Raw genomic sequence first — 25,244 nt, forward strand, 5'->3', positions numbered from 1 at the left:
GAGAATATATATGATGGTCTCCACTCGCACGCTCCCTCTATGTTATCATCTCCCAAATTGCACGCTATGCTATGCTATGCTATCCTATGCTTTCACAACAAATAAATAACCACATTTTTGCCAATTCTTATTCCCACATACAATCATCATCATCTTTTACCTTTTTCCTTCTAATATATATTATATTTTCTTTTCTTACTTTATACATATATAAAACCATGATATATTATATGTTAAGGCACTAGAGCTAATGGGATAAAATAACACCACTTAAATTTGTAAATGAGAAATAAATGGAATTGAACCAAATAGTTTAGGCAATAATAAAAATAGTATGATTATTAAATAATAGAAATTAGAGGTTTATAATATTCTTTTATATATTATGAAAATTTATACAAAAGTATTACAAGACCTTATTAGTTTTTATTTATTAATTTTATGTAAAATTTAACATATACGTTAACAATGTCTTAACCATTTATATATAGTTTGCTAAAAGTAATAATATAAACAAACAAATTTAACAAATTGTCGTGATATCAAGTTTGATAAATATCAATTTAATCATATCAAGTTGTCTTTTTCTTATCCAATTGTCTTTATTTTTGTTTTGACTTTAGTCGAAATTTTCAACTACATGTTCTTAATTTGTTCTTCTTTCCTATTCATCTTTTTTTTGTTTATTTCACTTGAATTGAATTGTACATGCATTTTGAATGCTTTAAAAGTTGTTTGGATAATAATGGTAGTTTAACAATTTTGACTAAAATCAAAATTACAGTTCTATCTTGGGTTGCATGGTTCTTAATTATTCTATGATTTTTTCAAAATTCTAGATACTACATTTGGTATCATTTGCACTACTAGTCATTATTGTTTATTTTTCAAATTAATTAAAAAAAGAATTTTGCTTCTTCCTTTTATATTATATATGTAATTCGGTGCTTATAACTTGGTTAAATTTAAAATTTATTTCGGTAAAAAATTATCACTTTAATGATATAATTTGATAAGGGTAAATCTATTAACTTTTTTTTATTGTTGTTATTAATTCTCATACTGGGATAATGTTAGGTAGCCAAAGAATAATTACAATATAAAAATGTTACATAACAATTTATATTTTCTTAATAAGCAAGTGACATACACCTTCTTATCACTCACTCTCCTTATCATCTACTTTTTTTTGGATGTTTAAAGTCATTAATATTCTTTTCAAAATTAATTTCAATTTCTCCCAAATTAAATTTTTAACATCCCTCTATTACATTTTACCCATTAAAATACAATTTCTATACAAAAATTATAGAGATTAAATTAAAAAAATTTAACAATTTCTACTATATAACTCATATTTTATCTATAGACTATTAAAAAATAAAAAATAAAAAATAAAATATAAAATAAAAATAAATTTTTAAAAACTTTTTCCATTTGCAAAATCTTTAATAAAACATTCTGAGTTCACTTGAGCATCAAAATGCATGCATTTTGCAGTCTACCCTATTTTCTTCAGAAAGTTGAATTATACTTCATCCTTAAAGAAGAAGAATAAAATTTAATTATTTCAAGAACTGAAATGTACATCGAACAAAGATCATCACATAAGAACAATATCCATGTCATTTATCTAGTAATTAAGGTTATGATCATTGATATAAATATCACATACTATATATATATAGGAAAATTTTGGTTTAAACTTTATACATCTAAAAGATATTATATTATACTTTATGTTAACACTTATTTCACTATGCTTAAATTTGAATACTGAATATCATCCTAGCTAGTGTTGTTTTCCACCTTTACATCTTGTTACACGGATTTAAAATGACACATCCACCTTTTAATATTCAAATACCGATGCTGCAATGGATAAATTTGCGTGCTCTTTATAGTTTAGTTGTAGGCCATGATTACAAGTAGATGGAAGAATACCCACCGGATCATAGTATATAATATATAATACACATGGACAACTTTCAAATATGTATTAGATGTTGTCACAAAAGCAAGATTATGGTAATCTAATTTACACAAAAAAGAAGTGTTACTTTATATTACATTTTCACATGGACATGGTAAAAATAAACTATTCAGTTTGTACGTGTGATTGAACTTTATAATGGATTGAACAGATAGGAGTATATAGCTACATGCATTGTGACTGATATTAACCTCATAAACTCCCCAGAGATTCTTTGGTATTGTACATTTACGAAATCCCAGGAGGATATCATTTCTCTTTTCAAGTTGGCTTTGCCAGATTTCTTTGATATCAATCATCATTGTCCCTTCACCTTCTATATATTCTCCTCCCATTCTCCATTCTCTCCACTCCACTTCTCCTCTCTAGCTCTTTTTAATTTGTCAAAGCTTAGGAAGATATGGGTGAGGTAGCTCTCTCAAATGGGCAGAGCCATTCTCTGAATGGTTATAGAAAGAGCTGTTGGTATGAAGAAGAGATTGAAGACAACTTAAGATGGTGTTTTGCTCTTAATAGGTACATTCTTTTAACTACTCTTCTTCCAAATTCTTAATTAGGCAACCCAAGCGTATCATATCTGCTGTTTAGAGAAACCACATTACAGTTTAGTTTCCTTAACTGCTCAGAATCAAATGAAGTTTTGCTTCCCATGCTTTTCTCATTATTATCTTGATACCTTTTATTTTTTGTTTAAAAGAAGCAAGCTTCTCATGTTAGGAAAAAGTAGAAGTGATCCTACAAAGTGATAAGCTCTTTTTACCTGTCTCCATAATAGGGAGACAAAAGACAACACATAATGAAAACAAAGACAGGGCTTTTCTATTGCAAACTTTAGCACTATATCAAATATCTTATTAATTTGTTTCAAAGACACTATTATAAGATTACTTTCTTTTTCTATCTTTGTGGGTGTAGTATATTGCATACTGGAGCTAGCCAATACCAAGATATTGCACTGTTGGACACAAAGCCCTTTGGAAAGGTGAGCCTCTTGGATCATTATATAAAAGAATTAGATATATATGCCTTTATGAAGAGGAAACTAAATTTTATGTGGTTGTTGCAGGCATTGGTAATTGATGGGAAGCTTCAGAGTGCTGAGACAGATGAATTTATCTACCATGAATGTCTTGTTCATCCACCAATCCTTCACCATCCTAAGTAACTTCCTCCTCTATGTTCTTTAAGAATCTAATTTCATTTCCAATCCCATGTGATTTACATTGAATTTTTGTTCATTCAGCCCAAAGAATGTTTTTATTATGGGGGGAGGAGAAGGATCCACTGCAAGGGAACTGCTGAGGCATAACACCATTGACCAAGTTATAATGTGTGACATTGATGAGGTAAATTAAATTAAAACCTCCTAAGTACTAAGTTAACAAATAATTGTTATACATGATGATAGAGCTAGAGTATTAACTAATTCCGTTTTCATTGATGCTTGATTTTATCACATCAGGAGGTGGTGGACTTTTGCAAATCATACTTGGTAGCTAATGGGGAAGCTTTCTGTGATCCAAGACTTAAGGTCATCATCAATGATGCCAGGTCTGATAATAATCAAATAATAAACTCTTGTGCTTCTTGGATTATTGATCATCAACATAATGGTTTATTGACTTTGGTCATATGTAACAAGTTTCTATTAGCTAGGAATGAATAAATTCTAATGGAATGTGTCATGATGAATTAAAGGGCTGAGTTAGAAGCTGGAGAAGAGAGGTATGATGTGATAGTTGGGGACTTAGCAGACCCCATTGATGGAGGCCCTTGTTATAAACTTTACACAAAATCCTTCTATGAATTCACTGTCAAACCAAGACTGAAGGAGGGTGGCATATTTGTGACACAGGTACTATAAGATCAATGTCCATAACATGAATCAAACATTTATTAGAGGAAACAAAATTAAAGTGACATTTCTATATTGTTTAGGCAGGACCTGCTGGAATATTCAGCCACACTGAGGTCTTTTCATCTATCTACAACACATTGAGACAGGTTTTTAAGTGTAAGCAATCTTTTACCCTTCTTTATGTAATGCTATTTTGATTTGATAGTGACCAAATAAAGCAGTTGACCACTTTTGCAGATGTTGTGGCTTACTCAGCTCATATCCCATCCTATGCTGATATCTGGGGATGGGTCATGGTAAAGATTATTACTTTATCATAATTTTTAAGAAATTGTTTTGTATCTTATGCCACAGTACGAAATTGACCTCATCATTCTTTTGCTCTTGGAATATAACAGGCTTCAGATTTTCCATTAGAACTAAATGCAGAAGAGATAGACCTGAGAATGAGACAAAGGATTAAGGGGGAAAATAGATATCTGGATGGCAAAACATTCTCATCAGCCTCAACATTGAGCAAAGTTGTTCGCAATTCGTAAGTGAAATCAAATTATAATAAGTTTGTAATTTTTGCCTCTCTCAAATATCTGTTGTTGACAGGCATAAACACTATTAACAGATTGGACAATGAAACTCATGTATACACAGAGGAAGCTGCAAGGTTCATACATGGCCATGGCAAGCACACTTAATTAACCAAGCTTGACAACAAATATCACAACATATAAAGAAAACAAGTGAAATCCCATGTTATGTTTTTCTTTGATTTTTTTTTTTTTTCATGTGTTCCCTTACCTAGCTTTGTTCTTTTCTTTTATTTTTCCTTAGTGTGTTGTTCACTCAAAGTCAACTACTTAACGGAAGTACAAGGATCGTTACTAGTACTATGAATTTTTTATAATGGGCTTGTTTATTTTTTTTTCTTCATGGTAGTTACTAATCCAACAAACAATATGCTGCTGACTAATGAGTTGTTGTATGTATAAGGCGAAATTTAAATTCAAACACTTATTTAAACAAACGAGTGAGCTGACCACTTGACTCGACTAACCCAAATTACTTTAATGGGCCTGACTTTGTTAAGCAAAAGTTGGGCATGGAGGCATGGGCATAAACTTGGAATATGCATGTCATCATGATATATTTTTATCAAGTCCAAAACGGGATATATTCTTATCCAACAAAAAAAAAAAGAATGAAAACTTGGAACCCCCTAAATTACCAAAAAAAAAATAATTTAGGAGCTATTTAGTAACAAGAGACTTGGATGATAAGAACTATTAATAATCTTCTTTACCCATCTCAATTTGATCCTCTAATAAAAATATTATTCATCTGATGTGGACATTGAAGGTTTTGCACTTTCTTTTAAGAGCGATGAAGTGATTGCTAATTATTTCATGCCTTGGTATACAATCATACATCGTATATAATACAATTTCTATATTATTATATTATATAAATCAGTATGCATCCCATGATCACAATGCACCGACCAATAACAACCAGATGTATGTCTTGTTTATATCTTAAATTAAAGTGGTTGGGTAATCAATGATAGGCACATTTACGTAACATATAACACCGTTTGATACATTGGTTAGTTGTATTTGTTGCTTGAGACAAAACACATTCTACCCTTTCTTAATCAAACCCGATTATCATATAGCTAAGAATACATTTTTGAATTTTTAATTTAATTTGATTGCCCGTCACCGCATTACGCTCTTTGGCGCATGATGAAAGCCACATTATTAATTGTTTTCGTCGTCACTCATCATCAATCACACTCAATATTTGCTGTTAAAGTTGTTTGATCTAATATAATTCAGTCCTCTTTTATATTATTTTGGCTTAATGTTAAGTGGAACAAATCAATCCAAGTCAGATATATTACTTCATTGGGCTTGTCATGCTTTTATAATAGCAATTATTTTTATGGATCTTGTATTCTTTTCGTATAAGGCTTAGTTTGCTCAATTTCACCTTGTTGAACTTATTAGTGAATTTGTTTCTTTTTTTTTTTGTATTTTAGTTTGATCAAAGACTCTTATTGTATTGTAGGATAGATTTAGTTTCTTGATTAAAATAATTAAACCAAGTCAAATGAAATGAGTATATAAGATTGCAATTTGAATTAATATCTTTAAGTCCATGTATATATGAAATTCGAGGAGTCTAATTTATAATTACGTTAAGAACTCGAATGGTGATAGAAAGAGATAGAACAAAAGACTAAAATCACGAAATTGCAAATAAGCGTGTTTCATACTTTCATTTCGATTGTTCAAATTAAAGTTTCATAAGGAACTTTCACACGGCTAAGTTTCTAAATCACTACTCTCAAGTTCACATGATACAAACTCATAATTAATTTGAGAAAGTTCTAGAGAGTAACTTAAAATATAATAGATATAATTATTTAGAATGAATGGATCAAAAAATATTGGCCAACTAATACAATTATTTTCAAAGAAGAAAATTTAATTTCCTTAAATTTAAAAAAAATACTAGAGAAATAACATGTTTAGTAAAAAAAAAAAAACTATCCATTGAGAAAAAATTGCAAACTTACATATTTAAATAACAAATTTATTTAGGTGAATGCTACTCTACCCTCTCTAAAGTAACATGTAAATTACTCTCTCTGACGTGTTACATTCTAATTCAATGTTTATTTTAATACATTTGTTATATATTTATTAAAATATTAATTAATTTTTTTATATTAACTAAAATCTAAACTAAAATATTGATGTGACAAATTAAAAATAAAAACACAAAATAGTGTCACTGGAAAAATTTTCAATTTGAAAAGTTTATCGTATTAAATATATCTTTTAATTTGAAAATTTATTATATACAATTTGGTTTCGAATTATATGAAAAAAAGGAAGAAATTGAAACACTTTATATCTTGTTTTTTAAAAATTAATATAGCTAGTTTGCAATTATTTTTTATGAAGGTTTGAGTTTTTATTTAATTTTTGATAGAAATCAAAGATTTTGTGTGAAAAATAAAAGAGTAATATATCACATTATTTTTTAAATATTTTGTTAAATTTTCAACAAATTTTAATGACCCAAAATTAATTTTTTATATTTTATTAGATAAATTAGTCATCCAATAAATTCTACTAAAAATTTAAAATAAATAAACACCCATTAAAAATATGACACATCAAAAAAATAACTTACATATTATTTTAAAGAGGATAGGATAGCATTTATCATTTATTTATAGTAATATCTAAGACATTTTACATATTTCTCAAAAGATGATAATATCTCATCAACTAGTACATACACTTTAAAATGAGTTAATAGTCAAAATCGTCCCTGAAAAAAAAATTTGATCTCCATTTTCGTTCTCGGAAGATAAAATTAATCAAATTCGTCCTCTAAAGATACCTTACCTGGTCACGTTCGTCCTTTCGTCATCTCCGTCGCTGAGTTGGCAAACGTCCGCTGACGTGTGCCGTTAATTGCCAACGTGACAGACAATCAAAACGATGCCGTTTTGGTAGAAGGCTCTCCTAGTCTTGAAACGTCGCCGTTTTGTCTTTAGAAGAGAGATTTAAACGTTGCAAAGCCTCACCCCCGTCTCATATCAACCATCTCTCTCTGTTTCGTTCCAAAACGTATCGTTTTCCACAAGGTATGCGCTAAGCGTTTGACCCAAGTTCTGAACCACCTCATCAACAATCGTTAGTGCTGGTTGACGATTACAATAGAGAAGTTGTCGCTATTGAATGCAGAGTTGATCTTATACTGAAGCAGCATTGATAGTGAAAGAAGGCATTGAGACGGTGAGAGGTAAAGATGTAACTTTTTTCATGATTTTTTACTTGTTCTGTAGTGTGATGTATTGTTACTATCGTGGTGTTAGTGTTCGTTTGATTTAAGGTAGGGTTTGGGGTGACCAAGGGTTTGTATAAGTGTTCTTTTATCATTTTGGTGTATGAGATTGTGTTGCTTTATTTGGCTCGATTATGATTTTTAGTAAGGAATGTTTGAATTTAGTGATGGTATCTGTTGCATGTTTATTTTGGGTTAATGGTTGATTGGTACAAACTGGGTCTAGTAGTTGGTGACACATAGAGAGTAGTTGTTGCTGGTCTCTTTTTTAATGGTGTTTCCGTGTTTGTTATTGTAGATGGAATGTCCTCCCATGACGTTTATTTTTCAACATGGAGGGTTGTTTAAAACGTGTGAGGATGGAGAGATGGTTTATGAACCTGATAATACAGAGGTATTGATGGGTGTTGAGGGAGACACACTTGATGTGTCTTTTGTAAGGGGTTGCTATAAGGAGTTGGGATATATTGAAGCTGAAAACTATTGGTGGAAAGTTCTTGGAGTTCCCATTGCATCCGGATTGAAGAAGTTGGTGACAGATGCCGACTTGCTTGCAATGTGCAAGGATTGTAAGAGGAACCAACATTTGATCAACCTATACTTTGAGGATTGCATCTCACAGCTATGTGTAGTAGACAACATAGGGGAAGATGTATTTCTTCTAGAAGCAGGAAGTAGCAAGAAGAAGAAGTCCATATCTCAGGCCAAGAAGCATCATTCCCAACCTGTCAAGACTCCTATTAGAATGCACCCTCAGCCCAAAAAACCAACCTCTCAGCCCATTAAAGCGGCCTCACAGCCTAGTAAGCACAATTCTCAGCCTACTAAAGCAGTCTCACAGTCCAGTAAGCCCAATAAGCCTAATTCTCAGCCCACCAAACCAGCATATAAGCCCTCTCAGTCCATAAAGACTCCCTTGCAGTCCACAAAACTCCACCCTCAGCCAACCAAAACCAACCTTCAAGGGAAGACAATCACACCTTATTCCAAAATATCATCTCAACCAGCCAAGAACTCAGAAAGTAATATAAACAAAGGAAATACCAGTGTATGCAGATTCACAAGATCTGGAAGATGTGTAAAAGAAGGTCCCATCTAGGAAGAAGATTCTGACTCTCATGACTCATATGAGAGTGCCGAAGATGAGTTGTACAAGCCTCCCAAAGTTTTAGGAGACAATTTGTATTGTAGTGACAGTGATAGTGACAGCAGAAAAGGTGCACCAAGAAAGCAAAAGAAAGCTGAAGCCATGGAGAAGCATAGGTCTCCTAAGTCTAGATTAGGGGATAAAGAAATAGACACTGATAACTCACGCTATAAGGGTTTTGAAGATGAAGAAAGCTTTGAATCTGATATGTTTAAGGTTTCCTTAGTGGTATTGATTTATTAATTGATTTGGCCAAGGTTTAATGTCATTCATATTTTGATTTGGTAGATGTAGAAGGAGATGATGATGATTTTGATGGTGCATTAGATGCTGACTCATGGCACTCAGAGAATTCTGACAAAGAGTTAGACACTGATGAGGAGTCACCAACTGTTTATCCTCAATTTAATGAAAAGACCAAATTTGAAAACCTGAAATTTGAGGTTAGTATGATATCCAAGTCAAAAGCTGAATTTATGCAAGCTACTAGGGATTACACTATCCAGTGGGGTAAAAATATTTTATTTACAAAGAATGATAGAGTTAGGGTTAGAGAGTCAGAGGATTGTCCATGGGTGGTACATTGTGCATGTAACAAACAAGACTTGCCATGACAAATTAAAACTCTAGTTGATAATCACACCTGTCCTAGAAGGAGGAAAAATAGAACTGCCACCCAAACCTTGACACTTAGTAAACTAGTACCTAAGCTTAGAAAGCACTCGACTATGAAACATCGAGAGGTATATGATTGGTTTGTAAGAAAATGTAATGTGTACCTCAATAGCACATGCATCACTAGGACTCTAAAAACAGCTAAAAAAGTTGTAGAGGGTGATGAGATAGCACAGTATGGGTTGGTGTGGGATTATGCAAATGAATTACTTACTAGCAATCCAGGATCCATAGTACAAGTTGGTGTCATCCCCATGTCTGAGAGTCCTTCTTTGTTTAATCGGTTCTATGTCTGTCTTGATGCTTGCAAGAGAAAGTTTAAGGCGGGTTGTAGACCTTTAATTGGACTAGATGGAGCGTTTCTTAAGACATTACATGGAGGACAAATACTTACTGCTTGCGGACAAGATGCTAACAATCACATCTTTGTGATTGCTTATGCGATTGTCAGTGTAGAAAACAAGGATAATTGACAATGATTTCTAGAGCTTCTTCACAATGATCTTGGAGACTATAGGGAGAACAAATGGTGCTTCATTTCAGACATGCAAAAGATAAGAATGTAATTCATTCACGATAACATGTTTCAAGGACTAATTTGATTTAATGAATATTTTGTTGGGAACTTAAATGATTTAATATCTTTTTGTGTTTGGCCTTTGGTGTAGGATTTTATCCCTGCCGTGAAGGAAGTATTTCCAAGAGTTCACCATCGCTTCTGCGTGTGGCATTTGTGGCGCAATTTCTCAAAGCAGTGGGGTAGCTGCAAGTTAAAAGACCTTGTGTGGGATTGAGCTCAGTCAAGGACAACAATTGAATTTTATAGAAACATGAAGAGAGTTAAGTTGATAAACGAGAAAGCTTGGGAGTATCTTGATAAATGGCCGAAAGAAACATGGACGAAGGCGCATTTCAGTGAGGTTTCAAAAGTGGATAATATATGCAACAACGCATGTGAGTCATTTAATGCAAAGATCAAGCACGAAAGGAGTAAGCCCATCCTGATCCTAGCTGAAGAAGTAAGAAGAATCATCATGAAGAGTATGGCTGATAACAGGAAGAAGTTGTTGAACTATCAAGGAATTCTCCCTCATGTTCAACAAAGTAGGTTGGAAGCAATGACAAAGTTGTCTTGCCATTGGGCTCTTCAGTGGTCTGGTGATGAAAAAGAAGAATTGTACGAAGTGCATGGCTGGCCAACCAATACGGTGGTTGACCTGGGCAAGCACACATGCACTTGCCGATTTTGGCAGCTCATAGGTAACAACTTTTATTTCTTCTCTCAATTAGTTAACAATGTCTTCATTCATGATAACAATTTTAATGGATCTTTTTATTTGGTTTGAAAAGAATGCCGTGTATGCATGCAATATCAGCTATACAAGACAAGAATGACAAGAGAGCTGAAGAATATTGTCATGATTGGTTGAAGATGGAAGCGTATAGGTGAACTTACTGTTTCAATGTTAATCCGGTTAAGGGGCAGGATCTATGAAAAAAAAAAAACTCCACATCCAGCACCAGTACCACCCCCAATGAAGCCTAAACCTAGAAGGCCGACAAAGAAAAGGAGAAGGGACAAAGAAGAACAACCAACTGGGTCAAACACAAAGATGAAAAGAAAATATAACACAATCCGCTGCATGTAATGTGGTGAGGTTGGACACAACAAAAGAGGTTGTGCAAAGAAAAAAGCTGTGGATGCTGAGAAATATGCCAGGCAGATGTAGCTGCAACTGACAGTTGTTGCCCCTGCTACAGAAGGTGTTGAACCTGAACTAAATGCTGCCTCTATTGATGCTGATATTGCTACAGAAGCAGAAGCACCTTTGCCTTCACTTCCATGACCCATCCAGCCTCCATCAGAGATTGACATAAGCCAATCTGAAAGCATTCCACCAACCCAAGATACACAACAGGTAGTATCATCACTCTTCAATCCTAAAAAATTTCAACTTCATTTAATCATCTAACAAATTTATTTGGTACTGAAGTATACAGGATCAATTGGTAGCTAGGCCACCTAAGTTACAAGTGATTAAAAGAAAAGCAAGGTTAAGGTCCTCCCCTAAACCTATTGCAACTGGATCTGTGGCTGTTTCTGCTGAGACCATTAAAGGGACAAGTTCTAGAACTACTAAGAGGCTGGCCAACTTCATGACTTTTGTGCCTACTCTGGGCTTCAAGGCTCCAAGAAAGAATGATGAAAAAGTTTGATTTGTTAAGAATGTGTTGTGGTTGACTCTTTTTTTGTATGGGACAACATTCTGTTTCTTATTTTTTTTGTATGGTATTTAAGTCTAAAGACAATGTATTGTGGTGACATGAGAACATTATAACTTTGTTGTGGTATTTCTCTGTTAAGACAATGTGACAATTAGTCTTCAATGACAAGTTATTACTAAGATTACTTACTTTGTTGCTTATTTTGTTTATGGCTTAACATAATAATTCATATGAACAGCGACAGAGAATTGTTTACCAAATTTGATAAATTTATAACAATTGACAGGAAATTATTTCCAACTTCAAATAACTACTTCCATCCAAGCCATGCAATTCAATACACCATTACATGTTCACAGAGCATAACTGGGTTTATTTAGAAGTGCATAACAAACAACAGAGTACCACAATTAATCCAGACATCAAAATCATTAGCAGTTTCTATGCCACATTCACCCTCCATTCATTATAGTCACTTTCAACCTCCATATCAGTTCCTGCATCTTTCTTTGTACCACATACATCCACTGCTTTATAGTCATCATCATCAACCCACTTAAAATACTTGCAATGACTGTCCTTCTGCAATTTCAGAAAGGAGTAAACAAAAAAATCAAAGAACACCCAACAGCACAGAACAAGATGAAAAACATTTAACTTCTTTCAACATCACTCACCCAGTACCTTGGACATGTATGGAACAATCTATTCGGATTTTCTGCTGTCCCAGATTTTTTAATCACAGTCTTCAGCCCACAGAAACATGATTCGTCATGAATATTCAACTTCCTCCTTCGCATCGAAGCGCTAAAACCATGACTGTCGTGCGATGCATGCGACAAACCACCACCACAACCCCCATTTCCTATCTCCATCTAGGCAGCAAACCAAGGATTACAGCTCCTACCGAGGTCTATTGCATGCCATCAAAAGTGTTCACGGCGCTGTATTTATCGTTGAATTTGGGATTAAAGTTTATCCACTCAAGGACTAATTTGACTTCTAAAACAAGACTTATCTTATCAGGAAAGACATGGTATAGCTTGGCATTTGCCACTTTGGCAGTTAACGGCATACGTCAGTGGACGTTTGCCAACTCAACGACAGAGATTACAGAAAGACGAACGTGACCAGGTAGGATATCTTTGGGGGACGAATTTGATTAATTTTATCTTTCAGAGACGAAAATGGAGATCAAAATTTTTTTCAGGGACGATTTTGACTGTTAACTCACTTTAAAATACTTTAATATCATTCTTTCCTTATATAAATTAAAGACTCAGAATATTTTACATACATATAGATAGACATTAATATAATATTATTTAAGATGTTAAGTATTTCATATTCAAATTAAAAATTATAAATTCAAATTTCAGATATTGCAAAGTATATTTTTATAAATTATGTATGATGAATGATAACTTCAAAAAAAAAAAAGATTATGTTACACATACATCAAAATCAGTCATTAATATAAAATATATATTAAAATATAAATATTATTATAACTTATTTTAGTGTATAGACATTTTTTGTTTATTATGCACATACAATATCTCTCTCATATATATCCTATATATTACACATATTAAATACATTAGAAATTATATATATTTCTTAGAAACTAAGAGTTAGAAAAGATATGAATCTTGGTTTTCATAATTTGTTGGATTTGAGTTGGCACTAGCAAGTAGCAAACCCGAAGACCAAACAACAAAATAAAATATAAAAAACAATATATAACACTCCAGCTTTTAATAAGTTCTGATATAAAGTTGTCTTATTATTACTAGTGAGTCATCGCTTACAATACATGGTGTTATTAAATTTCCGATCCTATCCAGAACCAGAAGAGTTTTCGTTTGCCCTTATCTATCTTCAACAAGATAGATGTATATAATCGAAGGCGCATACACTTTAGTATTATTGTTCGTTGATTATTATCGTACTCATAATCTAAAGAAAATTTATTAAATAAATTAATTAACATCAGAGGCTTGTTCTTATCCGCTTAATTTACAAGCTCGAGTAATCGATGTTATTCTATAATACTACGTACTGGGTACTGATGCTCTGTTCTACTTTTTATCGTTAATGAAGCATCGTGGAAATTAGTGGATCCTAGAATGAATTCTACCAAGAATCTATAATAAGTCACACTTTTCACATGTCATTATTAAATCATGTCCTTATGTCTAGAAATGCGTGTGGCCCTATGTCTAGAAAATCTCAATTTTTATGAGAATAAACATACGAAAAAAGTTCTGAATATATGACTTGTATTCTTTACAAGTTAATTAACGAATAAATTCAAAAAATGCGATACAAGGTGTACGTTCTTCTTCTTCTTCCTCTTCCTCTTCTTCTTCTTCTTTTCTTTCGTTTCTTGCCTTCGCTTTCTCCTTCTTCTTCTTCTTCTTGCTGCAGTTCTTCTTCCTCTTCCTCTTCTTCTTCTTCTTCTTTTCTTTCGTTTCTTTCTTTTTCTTTCTCGTTCTTCTTCCTCTTCCTCTTCTTCTTCTTTTCTTTCGTTTCTTGTCTTCTCTTTCTCCTTCTTCTTCTTCTTACTGCACGTTCTTCTTCCTCTTTCTGTTCTTCTTCTTCATTTACATGCTTTTCTCTCTGTTTTCTTTCTTCGTTATTCTCGATTTTCATTTTTTTTACATCAAACTCTGAAATCATTTTAAAAAAAAAAAGCAACAGAAGATGAGGAGGAGAAAGAGAAAGAGTTCTGAAATATGTATAATGTGTACTTCAACGAATTTTGGGTGTATTTCTTAAATCCTTTGGGTGTATTTCTGTAATTCTTTGGGTGTATTTCTATAATCGTTTGGGTGAATTCCTGTAACCGTTTGGGTGTATTTCTGTAATCTTTTGGGTGTATTTTTGTAATTGTTGGGGTGTATTTCTGTAATCGTTTGGGTATATTTCTGAAGTTCCATTATTTTCAAATTTGGCAAAAAAATTGTTTTCATGGAGGAAGAAGAAGAAGAGTCGTTCATAATGCATGGTGAGTAGCGCGCTTTGGAAACAGGAAGTTGTTGAATAATGTGCGTTTTATTTATTCTTGAATGTGGAAGTGTGTAATGCGTTAATTAAGTGTAATGCGTGTGTTTTATTGGACTTGTAAGATTTGTAAGCTAAAAAAAACTTGTATATGTAGCACACCTCTAAACATATATAATTAGGGAAAGAAAAAACTGTATAGTATTTAATTTGTTACCCAAAATAATGAAAAATTAAAATTCATAAGTTGTATTCATATTCATAGAAGCATAAAAGAAAAAGAATATCTGGAGTTTGTAAATGATTTCCGTCGGTGCATTATTATTCCTCTTCAATTGGATTCCAAAACTGTCGTTTGTCATTTGTCATTAGAGGGTTGAGTACGTAAGTTGTTGACGTATTATTGTTTATTTGTTTTCCATTATGATTCATGACGAGGATTATTCTTAAAAATTTTATTTAATTAGTTGTGCTTACCTGATTTGAAACCAGGGTATGTGGTTCTAAATTTATCTACTCCAACATTTGCCCGAATATTGATAGATGATTAGATGCCATGCAAAATGACTAATGACTAATGACTAATATGAGAGCGAGCTTTCATAATTAAATCTAACTTAAAAAACGATATATGAATAAAATACAGCAAAATAGTTTATATTTTAAAATTCGTCGTTTAAGATTTTCATTTCTACTTTTCATTTGTTTGAAACTTCTTTTGTTAAAATCATACTTTCACAATTAGGTGAATAGTTCGAAAAAAATAATAATAACTTAGTTTCTAAATTGTGATAAATAATTCAGTGTGCATATCTGACTCCTCATAGGACAAAATGGCATGATAGGTAAACAAATAACCAGTTATCAACTTCCGAATTTACCCCGGTATCATATCCCATGCAAATAGTTGTTTCTTACCATGAATTGAAGTGGGTGCCTATTAATCCAGCACTGAGATGGGGGTATTTTGGTCCGTGTATATGTAATAGAGTAGATGGTAGTTAGAGGTACGCGCCAATAGTGTGGGGCCCGGTCCATTCCCTCTGCTCTACTCGGTTCGCAACATCTTCACTATTATTTTTTCAATGCCTATCCAATCCACGTGCTCCACGTCATCATCTCCTTCCCTTTAAATTGACCTCAGCTGAAGCTTCATTTCCGCTCTCCCTCTCTCGTTTCCTCTCATCAAAATCCAAAATGGGATTCTCCACTTCTCCCTTCCATTGCATCCTCTTCGGTAACCACTACACTACTCTCTTATAATTGAACAGTAAGCTTTTAATTTCTTCTTGTTTTCTCTAATTCCATCTGTGAATTGAACAAGCAGATTTGGATGACACCTTGTACTCATCAACCCTGGGAATCGACAAGTGCGTGAAGAAGAACATCGAACTCTTCCTCATCGAGAAATGTGGATTCTCCCACACGCAAGCCTCCACACTCCGCGTTGAACTCTTCAAAAATTACGGAAGCACCCTCGCCGGTTTGCGTGTCAGTAGTAGTATTCACTATTCACTATTCACTTCTACCCTAATCCCTTTTCCCACCTTCATTCCTTAGCTTAATTTCTTAATCTGCAGGCACTAGGCTACGACATAACTGCAGAAGATTACCACAGGTGAGTGATTATTCATTAATTACAACTCTAACAACTACTTAATTACTTGTTTAAGTCGATCAATTTTAATTTGAGACACCAAATACAGTTTCGTGCACGGAAGGCTACCGTACGAGGTGATCAAGCCTGATATCCAGTTACGCAACCTCCTATGCAGTATCAACCAAAGGAAACTTGTACGTTTAAATGTTTAATTCTCTCATATAGTAATTTCACGAAATATATATATACTATTACTAAAATTGCAAAATTATTTTATTTCTATGCTCAAGATATTTACCAACTCGGACCGGTTTCACGCGCTGACGGTGTTGGACCGCCTTGGTATAAAGGACTGCTTCGAACAGATCATATGCTTCGAGACCATTAACCCGAACCTACCCAACGCGACCCGACCCGATGAGTTCCCGGTTCTCCTCAAACCGTCGCTGGAAGCCTTTAAGGTCGCTCTCGAAGCTGCCAACGTGGATCCACGTCACACGGTATAATGAAAACAAAACTAAGTTAAATTTTTAATATAATCGCTTAGAAGGAAGAAAATTCAAAATTTTAAAAAATGGAATGCATGTTTGCAGTTGTTTCTGGATGACAGCGCTCGCAATATTGCGGCGGGAAAAGAAACGGGTCTTCACACAGCTCTGGTAATATTCTAATTTAATTTCTAAACCACCGTACAAGTACGAAGTTTCATTTCATTACCAAGTTTTTTATAATTAGAATTAATTGATGGCTTTTGGGTTGATTTGTGAAGGTTGGGAAGACAGTGAAATGTAAAGGAGCAGATTATGCTGTGGAGAGTGTGCAGAGTGTTCCTCAAGTAATTCCCGAGATATGGGTAAGCGAAATGGACGGTGCTGATGAAACGTTGACACGTTCTAAGAGCGATCTAGAGGCTGTGCTAACCACTGCAGCAGTTGGAGCCTGATCATTACATTTATTTTGGGGTGTTAGGTGTGGGCTTACAAGGCCCATCTTCTTGTACATACCCAACTTCCCAACCAATTTACAAGGATAATTAATGAACATAAATAAAATACCACAAGGACCCCTATATTATTGGCGTCATTTTAATCACGTGCATAATTTACTGTAAGATGTAATATAATAATAATAATATTATTTCCTATTTTACCTGTACATCTTAAAATATCAAATGGTTTAAGAATAAAGTTTACTCTATTACTGTGAAAGTGATTAATAAATATCAATTAATGAGCATTTTAGTAACGATGATGCACCCGAAAAGAAACTGAGTCTTCAATCACCTCGTACGTATTAGATATTTCGGAAGCTCAAAATATTCCTAATTAGTTGGTGAGGTAGTATTTATGCTTTATGGTGATAACCAAACAGAAAATGAATGTGGTGATCCGATTCTGAGAGGAAAGGATACTCAAATTTTTTTTAACAATGAAAAAAATAAAATAGTATCTCTTACCATTAATTTTATGAAAGAAAAAATAACGAAGACACTCTTAATTTTTTTTTTTAACAATTGAGAGTATCTATTCCCTATTCCAAATGTATAGTTAATATATATCTCCGAAGCTGCGAAGATGCCAATGGGAAATGCATCACCTTGTAAGTTGCCATATGAGTCTCTTTCTTCTTTGTCTCTATATATGTTATATATGTTTTAAGATGCACTTCATTCATATCCTTTACAAATGAATTCTATCCTCACATACAGAGAATTTGTCCGCTCGAGTAGTCTTGATCAAGCTAAAGTAAATTCATCATATTCCAAAACATGTTTTTTTTTTATTGATATTCGAAAACATGTTGATGATACTAATCCCTTCAAAATATAAAAAGGGGAAAGGAAAACCATAAAAGTACAGAGCTTAACATACATTTAATTTGTCACATATAAATATGATCATAATAAGTACAAGAGAGAAAAACCCAATCAGGGAACCAATGATTCATCAAGAGAAGTTGGAATTACAAATCATAGGGTTGTTTGCCAGTGAACTTAACCTCAATGGGGCTAACGTTCTTGCCAATGGACCTGAAGTTCTGACCAACACCTTGGCGACCAGGGTTGACTTTCTCAGGGTAGACACCATCCTTGGGATGCAAGTATTGGACCTCGCCATTGGGGAAGACCCTATAGAACTGGTACTTGATCTTGTACTTTGACCGAAGCCTTGTCCCAAGCGCAAGGCACTGCTCTTTCCTTGCAAGCTTCAGAAGGTTCGGACCCTGCCTCATTATGGCGGCGCCACCTGTGGGCATCTCAAAGATCTGTTCTTTCGGGGAATCCCATGTTATCACATAGAACTCTTCCACTTGGGCCTTCCTCAATAGCCCTCCAGTGCTTCCTCCGAATATTGGGGATGGCGTGTTTGGATCCAGCTCAGGTGGAGTGAACCCCACTGGTGCCTCCTCCTTCTCAGCCGCAGGTGCTGCAGCCTCTACTTTCTCCTCTGCAGCCGAAGCTCTTATGGTTGCGAACCTGAGCTGGGGCTTTGCGGTGGTGAAGCACACTGCGGGTGGTTGCTTCCATGCACGGTCGCTGGGCTTGGAAGCAGAGAGTGGTGGAGTGAAGAGGGAGGCTTGTGTTGCCATTGCCATTTCAGGATGAGAGGATACAATGAGATGGAGATCAATTGGAATCAGGATTCAGGAAGAGGTATTGTTTTGAAATTTAGATGGGTGGTGTGGATTTGGATTTGGATGTGGATATATGGATAAGGTAATATGACTTACACCAATTATGATTCATGATTTTGATTCCATGTCTCTCCACAGCCTCACACCTCTTATTTCCCTCTCCATCATACTCAATGCTATTATTCTTTTTTTTTTTTTTTGGTCGATGGATTGGACAACCCCCATCAAACAAACAAACATTCTTTTTATTTTCAATGGGCTTAGCATCTCTTTTTTTTTTAATTTAAGCTTCATAGTTGGCTACTCAGTGGGCTCATGTTAAAAGATGAGGTCCTACTATAAATAATAACCTATAATACCAAAAGAAAAAATAACCTGTAATTCCTTGACCCAAAAAAATGAACCTCTAATACCAAAAGAAAAAATAATGATAACCTTGTTGAGATAAGATTTGTTACGTGGATGCCCATTTATGAAGGGCGGTGTAGTATTCTCAAGGAAGAATGCTTTTAATAAGCATTTGAAAATTTATCCTATGTACATCTATAAATAGAGGTCCAAGTCTCTGAAAGTTACATAACAACAGAACAAAATATTATTCTTCCTTCCTTTTCATACAAATAAATCAATCCTCTTTTATGTTGCAATCAAATACCCTTCTCCTTATATTACTATTACAATTCTTTCTCTTCTTTTATTTTATAAGTATTTTAAATTCTATTTTCTATTACTCTTTACATATAATATTAATAGCAATATTAACCATCTTTATTATATTGAGATAGTATCAAATGCAATTCTCTCTCTCTTTATTTTTAATACTTTTTCTTATCTTTGTATATATATACACAATACAACATATAATATTATTATATATATATAAAAATTATTGAGCTAATTATATTAATAATAGAGTCTTCTATTTATACATCTTTATTTTATATATCCTTTATTTTATAACACGTTATCAGCACGAGACTTTGATCAAATTTTTAGGAAGACTCAGGTAATATTTTCATTATGTCGAAGCTCTCTCATCTTGAATTCAATGCTCTTGATATATCTGGAAACAATTATTTATCATGGATACTAGATGCTGAAATCCATCTTGATTCAATGGATCTTGGAGATACCATTAAGGCTGAAAATAATGCATCCCAGAAGGATAAAGCTAAAGCCATGATTTTTCTTCGTCGTCATCTTGACGAAGGATTGAAAAATGAATATCTTACATTAAAAGATCCTGCAGATCTTTGGAAAGACCTTGAAGAAAGGTATAATCATCAGAAAACGGTAATACTTCCTCAAGCCCGATATGAATGGACGCATTTGCGTTTACAAGATTTTAAATCTATAAATGAATATAATTCTGCAATATTTCGGATCACCTCACGAATGAAATTGTGTGGGGAAAAAATAACTGATCATGATATGTTGGAGAAAACTTTCTCAACCTTTCATGTCTCGAATGTGCTCCTGCAGCAGCAGTATCGAGAAAAGGGGTTTAAAAAATATTCTGAGTTAATTTCTTACCTTCTTGTTGCTGAACGCAACAATGAGTTGTTATTGAAAAATCATGAAGCGCGCCCAGCTGGCGCCGCCCCATTTCCTGAAGTAAATGCGGCAAATCATTACCCCAGAAGAGGTAAATGGCAAGCTTTTAATAACAAGAAAAGTTATGGAAGGAAAAATAATTATGTTCAAAAGAGAGGATCTCACCAGAAGTGGGATAAAGAAAGGAATATCGGGCAGAATAAATCAACCGAGGAGAAGTGTTTCCGCTGTGGTGGAAAGGGCCATTGGTCACGTACCTGTCGTACCCCAAGGCACCTAGTCGATCTTTACCAGGCATCTTTGAAAAAGAACGACAAAAGAAAGGAAACAAATTTTGTTTCAAATGATGCTGAGAACTCCACCACTCATTATGATGTATCTGATTTCTTTGAGGACCCTGAAGGAAATATTGGCCATTTGATCAATGATGGAATAGTTTAATATGTGAAATTGTGAAGTATCTATGTAAATAAATAATGTAAAGAACTTATTGTTAAATTTTATTTTCTATGTATTTAAGTTTCAAATGTGATGTACATAAATAATGAAATATTAATGTTTATGAATTTTGAAATCATTAAATGTGTTATGTTTTAAAATAAAATTTTAGTATATGACATTATTTTATGTACAGTGTTTCTTAGAAAAATAATTTTGATCAAGTATTCAATTTAACTGTGCATACTACTCATTTTATTATTTTTTTTTTTTGAAGAAAATGGCAAGGATATGTAATGAAGATGTATGCCTTGCGGATAGTGCAAGTTCGCACACTATTCTTAAAAGTGATATATATTTTACCCATCTTGTGCCAAAAGAGGAATATGTTAATACTATTATTGGCTCAGGCAATGTGATAGAAGGCTCCGGAAGAGCTATAATTTTGTTTCCTGGAGGAACAAAATTTATAATAAATAATGCACTATTATCTACCAAGTCTCTGAGAAACTTGTTGAGTTTCAAAGATATTCGCCGAAATGGATATCATGTTGAGACGATGAATGAGAAAAATCATGAGTATTTATGTATCACAACTTATGATTCAAATAAGAAAGTTATATTAGAAAAATTACCCTCACTTTCATCTGGGTTGTATTATACCAAGATTAGTGCAATTGAATCACATGCCACTGTAAACCAGAAGTTTACTAGCCCAAATGAATTCATAACTTGGCACGACCGATTGGGTCATCCGGGAACAACCATGATGAGGAGAATTATTGAAAATTCTCATGGACATTCACTAAAGAACCAGAAGATTCTTAAAACTAGTGAATTTTGTTGTGCTGCATGTTCTCAGGGAAAGTTAATTTTAAGGCCATCACCAGTAAAGATTGGATTTGAGTCCCCTGAATTCCTAGAAAGGATTCAAGGTGATATATGTGGACCTATTCATCCACCATGTGGATCTTTTAGATATTTTATGGTCCTGATAGACGCATCTTCGAGATGGTCACATGTGTGCTTATTATCTTCTCGCAACCTGGCGTTTGCGAGATTACTGGCTCAAATTATTCGATTAAAAGCACAATTTCCAGAAAATCCAATTAAAGCAATTCGTCTTGATAATGCTGGTGAATTTACTTCCCAAGCTTTTGATGCTTATTGTATGGCTAATGGAATAAGTGTTGAACATCCAGTAGCTTATGTTCACACACAAAATGGGTTAGCAGAGTCACTTATTAAATGACTCCAATTAATTGCTAGACCCTTACTTATGAGAACAAATCTCCCAACCTCGGTTTGGGGGCATGCTGTTTTACATGCCGCAGCACTTATTCGATTGAGGCCAATGAGTTACCATCAGTTCTCTCCTATGTAATTAGCTTTTGGCCAGCAGCCAAATGTTTCCCATTTAAGAATATTTAGGTGTGCGATATATGTTCCCATTGCACTACCTAATCGCACCAAAATGGGACCCCAAAGAAAATTGGGGATATATGTTGGATATGATTCTCCCTCTATAGTGAGGTATCTTGAGATACAAACTGGTGATGTGTTTAAAGCCCGGTTTGCGGATTGTCATTTTGATGAATCAAAATTTCCAACATTAGGGGGAGAGAATAAGTTTCCTGAAAAGGAACTTAACTGGAATGCATCATCATTGATGCATTTAGATCCTCGATCAGGGCAATGTGAACTGGAAGTTCAAAAAATTATACATTTGCAAAGAATAGCAAATGAATTGCCTGATGCATTTTTCGATACAAAGAGGATAACCAAATCTTATATACTAGCGGAAAATGCCCCAATTCGAATTGATGTCCCAGTAGGACAAGTAGCCACTGAAGCAAATTCACGCCAGAAGCGTGGCAGGGCGGAAAATGCCCCAATTCAAATTGATGTCCCAGCAGGACAAGTAGCCACGAAAGCAAATACACGCCAGAAGCGTGGCAGACCTGTCGGTTCCAAAGATAAAAATCCTCGAAAGAGAAAAGAGGTAAATAATATTCCTGTTGAAAAAGACATAGTAGAGACACCTGCAGTTATCCAAAATTCTGATATAACGCCAGAAGACGTTCAGGTACCTGAAAATTGTGAAAATGACGAGATCTCGATAAATTATGTCTTTACAGGAGAGAAATGGGACCGAAATAAGACAATTGTCAATGAAATATTTGCATATAATGTGGCATTAGATATCATGCATGGAAGTAAGGATCTTGAGCCAAGATCAGTTGAAGAATGTCGACAAAGAAATGATTGGCCAAAATGGGAAGCAGCCATGAAGGCTGAATTAGACTCACTTGCAAAACGTGAAGTCTTTGGACCTGTAGTCCGTACACCTGAAGATGTAAAACCTGTTGGATATAAGTGGGTATTTGTGAGAAAACGAAATGAGAAAAATGAAGTTGTGCGCTATAAAGCCCGACTTGTGGCACAAGGTTTTTCACAAAGGCCCGGTATGGATTATGAGGAAACGTATTCCCCTGTAGTGGATGCGATAACTTTGCGTTATTTGGTCAGTTTATCTGCATATCATAAACTGCATATGCATTTAATGGATGTGGTAACAGCCTATTTATACGGCTCATTAGATCGGGATATCTATATGAAAGTCCCTGAAGGACTAAAGATATCTAAACCATCCAATGAATATTCGTAAGGGATATACTCAGTCAAATTGCAAAGATCTTTATATGGTCTAAAGCAATCTGGACGAATGTGGTATAATCGTCTTACTGAGTATCTGGCCAAAAACGGATTCAAGAATGATGATATCTGCCCATGTGTTTTCATAAAGAAATCTGCATCTGGATTCGTTATAATTGCTGTGTACGTTGATGATTTAAATATCATTGGGACTCCTGAAGAGATTCCAACAATTATAAAAACTCTAAAAGAAGAGTTTGAGATGAAAGATCTTGGAATGACTAAATTTTGTCTCGGCCTGCAGATCGAGCATATAAAAGACGGAATCTTTATTCATCAAACAACATACATAGAAAAGATCTTGAAAAGATTTTATATGGATAAGTCACATCCATTAAGTACACCAATGATCGTAAGATCTTTGGATGTGAAAAAGGATCAATTCCGTCCTAAAGAAGAAAATGAAGATATTCTTGGTCCTGAAGTACCATATCTTAGTGCCATTGGAGCGCTAATGTATCTTGCTAATAATACGCGACCTGACATATCATTTGCTGTGAATTTACTAGCAAGATATAGTTCCTCTCCAACCAGAAGACATTGGAGTGGAATCAAACAAATTTTTCGATATCTTCATGGAACGGTTGATATGGGATTGTTTTATCCCTATGGATCCAAGTCACAACTAGTTGGCTATGCAGATGCCGGATACTTGTCTGATCCACATAAAGGGAGATCTCAAACAGGATACCTGTTCACATATGGTGGTACAGCTATATCTTGGAGGTCCACGAAACAGACGATTGCTGCAACATCCTCTAATCATGCTGAAATACTGGCGATTCATGAAGCTAGTCGGCGAGTGTTTTTGGCTGAGGAGTCTGATTCAATATATTCTATCATCATGTGGACTGATTGATCATAAGATAGCTCCAACTGTCCTGTTTGAAGATAATATAGCATGCATTGCTCAACTTAAGGGTGGATACATCAAAGGTGATAGAACAAAGCATATTTCACCCAAATTCTTCTTCACTCATGACCTTCAAAATCAAGGGACAATTGATGTCCAACAGATCCGTTCAAGTGACAATCTGGCAGATTTATTTACAAAGTCACTCCCAAAATCCTCCTTTGAAAGATTGGTACATGAGATTGGAATGCGCCGATTTCGAGACATTAAATGATGTCGGCAAGAGGGGGAGACTGTACTCTTTTTCCCTTGGTCAGGTTTTTTTCCCATTGGGTTTTTCTTGACAAGGTTTTTAATGAGGCAGTCCCCATCACTAAAGGATATTGTACTCTTTTTCCTTCACTAAGGTTTTTTTTTTCCACTGGGTTTTTCTTTAGTAAGGTTTTAACGAGGCAATAATCCTAAATGGACATCCAAGGGAGAGTGTTGAGATAAGATTTGTTACGTGGATGCCCATTTATGATGGGCGGTGTAGTATTCTCAAGGAAGAATGCTTTTAATAAGCATTTGAAAATCTATCCTATGTACATCTATAAATAGAGGTCCAAGCCTCTGAAAGTTACATAACAACATAACAAAATACTATTCTTCCTTCCTTTTCATACAAATAAATCAATCCTCTTTTAT

General features: G+C 34.3%; 3 protein-coding genes across 5 annotated transcripts; 2 read left to right on the forward strand and 1 right to left on the reverse strand.

The window, feature by feature from the left end:
- The first annotated feature begins 1,996 nt into the window (after positions 1 to 1,996).
- Positions 1,997 to 4,752, forward strand: LOC112711802 (thermospermine synthase ACAULIS5). 2 transcript variants are annotated; one of them, XM_025764525.3, is made up of 10 exons: positions 1,997 to 2,509; positions 2,909 to 2,975; positions 3,060 to 3,154; positions 3,237 to 3,339; positions 3,456 to 3,544; positions 3,692 to 3,848; positions 3,932 to 4,007; positions 4,089 to 4,147; positions 4,250 to 4,386; positions 4,452 to 4,752. In XM_025764525.3, the coding sequence occupies exons 1-10, from the start codon at positions 2,394 to 2,396 to the stop codon at positions 4,465 to 4,467; spliced, it is 915 nt and encodes a 304-aa protein (XP_025620310.1). In that variant the 5' UTR covers positions 1,997 to 2,393; the 3' UTR covers positions 4,468 to 4,752. The 2 variants fall into 2 exon arrangements, with proteins under 2 accessions (XP_025620310.1, XP_025620309.1); XM_025764524.3 differs by having other exon boundaries at positions 4,471 to 4,752.
- Positions 4,753 to 14,095: 9,343 nt separating this feature from the next.
- On the forward strand, positions 14,096 to 17,518 carry LOC112711803 (uncharacterized protein C24B11.05). Of its 2 annotated transcripts, XM_025764526.3 has the most exons (7): positions 14,096 to 16,000; positions 16,091 to 16,254; positions 16,344 to 16,381; positions 16,470 to 16,557; positions 16,654 to 16,863; positions 16,957 to 17,022; positions 17,133 to 17,518. In XM_025764526.3, exons 1-7 carry the CDS (start codon positions 15,961 to 15,963, stop codon positions 17,304 to 17,306), a joined length of 780 nt encoding a protein of 259 aa, XP_025620311.1. In that variant the 5' UTR covers positions 14,096 to 15,960; the 3' UTR covers positions 17,307 to 17,518. The 2 variants fall into 2 exon arrangements, with proteins under 2 accessions (XP_025620311.1, XP_072059974.1); XM_072203873.1 differs by lacking the exon at positions 16,344 to 16,381 and having other exon boundaries at positions 16,091 to 16,264; positions 16,457 to 16,557.
- Positions 17,519 to 18,122: 604 nt separating this feature from the next.
- LOC112711805 (photosystem I reaction center subunit II, chloroplastic) lies at positions 18,123 to 18,958 on the reverse strand. Its single transcript, XM_025764527.3, has one exon. The coding sequence runs from the start codon at positions 18,956 to 18,958 to the stop codon at positions 18,326 to 18,328; it is 633 nt and encodes a 210-aa protein (XP_025620312.1). The 3' UTR covers positions 18,123 to 18,325.
- Positions 18,959 to 25,244: the final 6,286 nt, after the last annotated feature.

Source organism: Arachis hypogaea, chromosome 9 (assembly GCF_003086295.3).
Source record: "Arachis hypogaea cultivar Tifrunner chromosome 9, arahy.Tifrunner.gnm2.J5K5, whole genome shotgun sequence".
Lineage (NCBI taxonomy): Eukaryota > Viridiplantae > Streptophyta > Magnoliopsida > Fabales > Fabaceae > Arachis > Arachis hypogaea.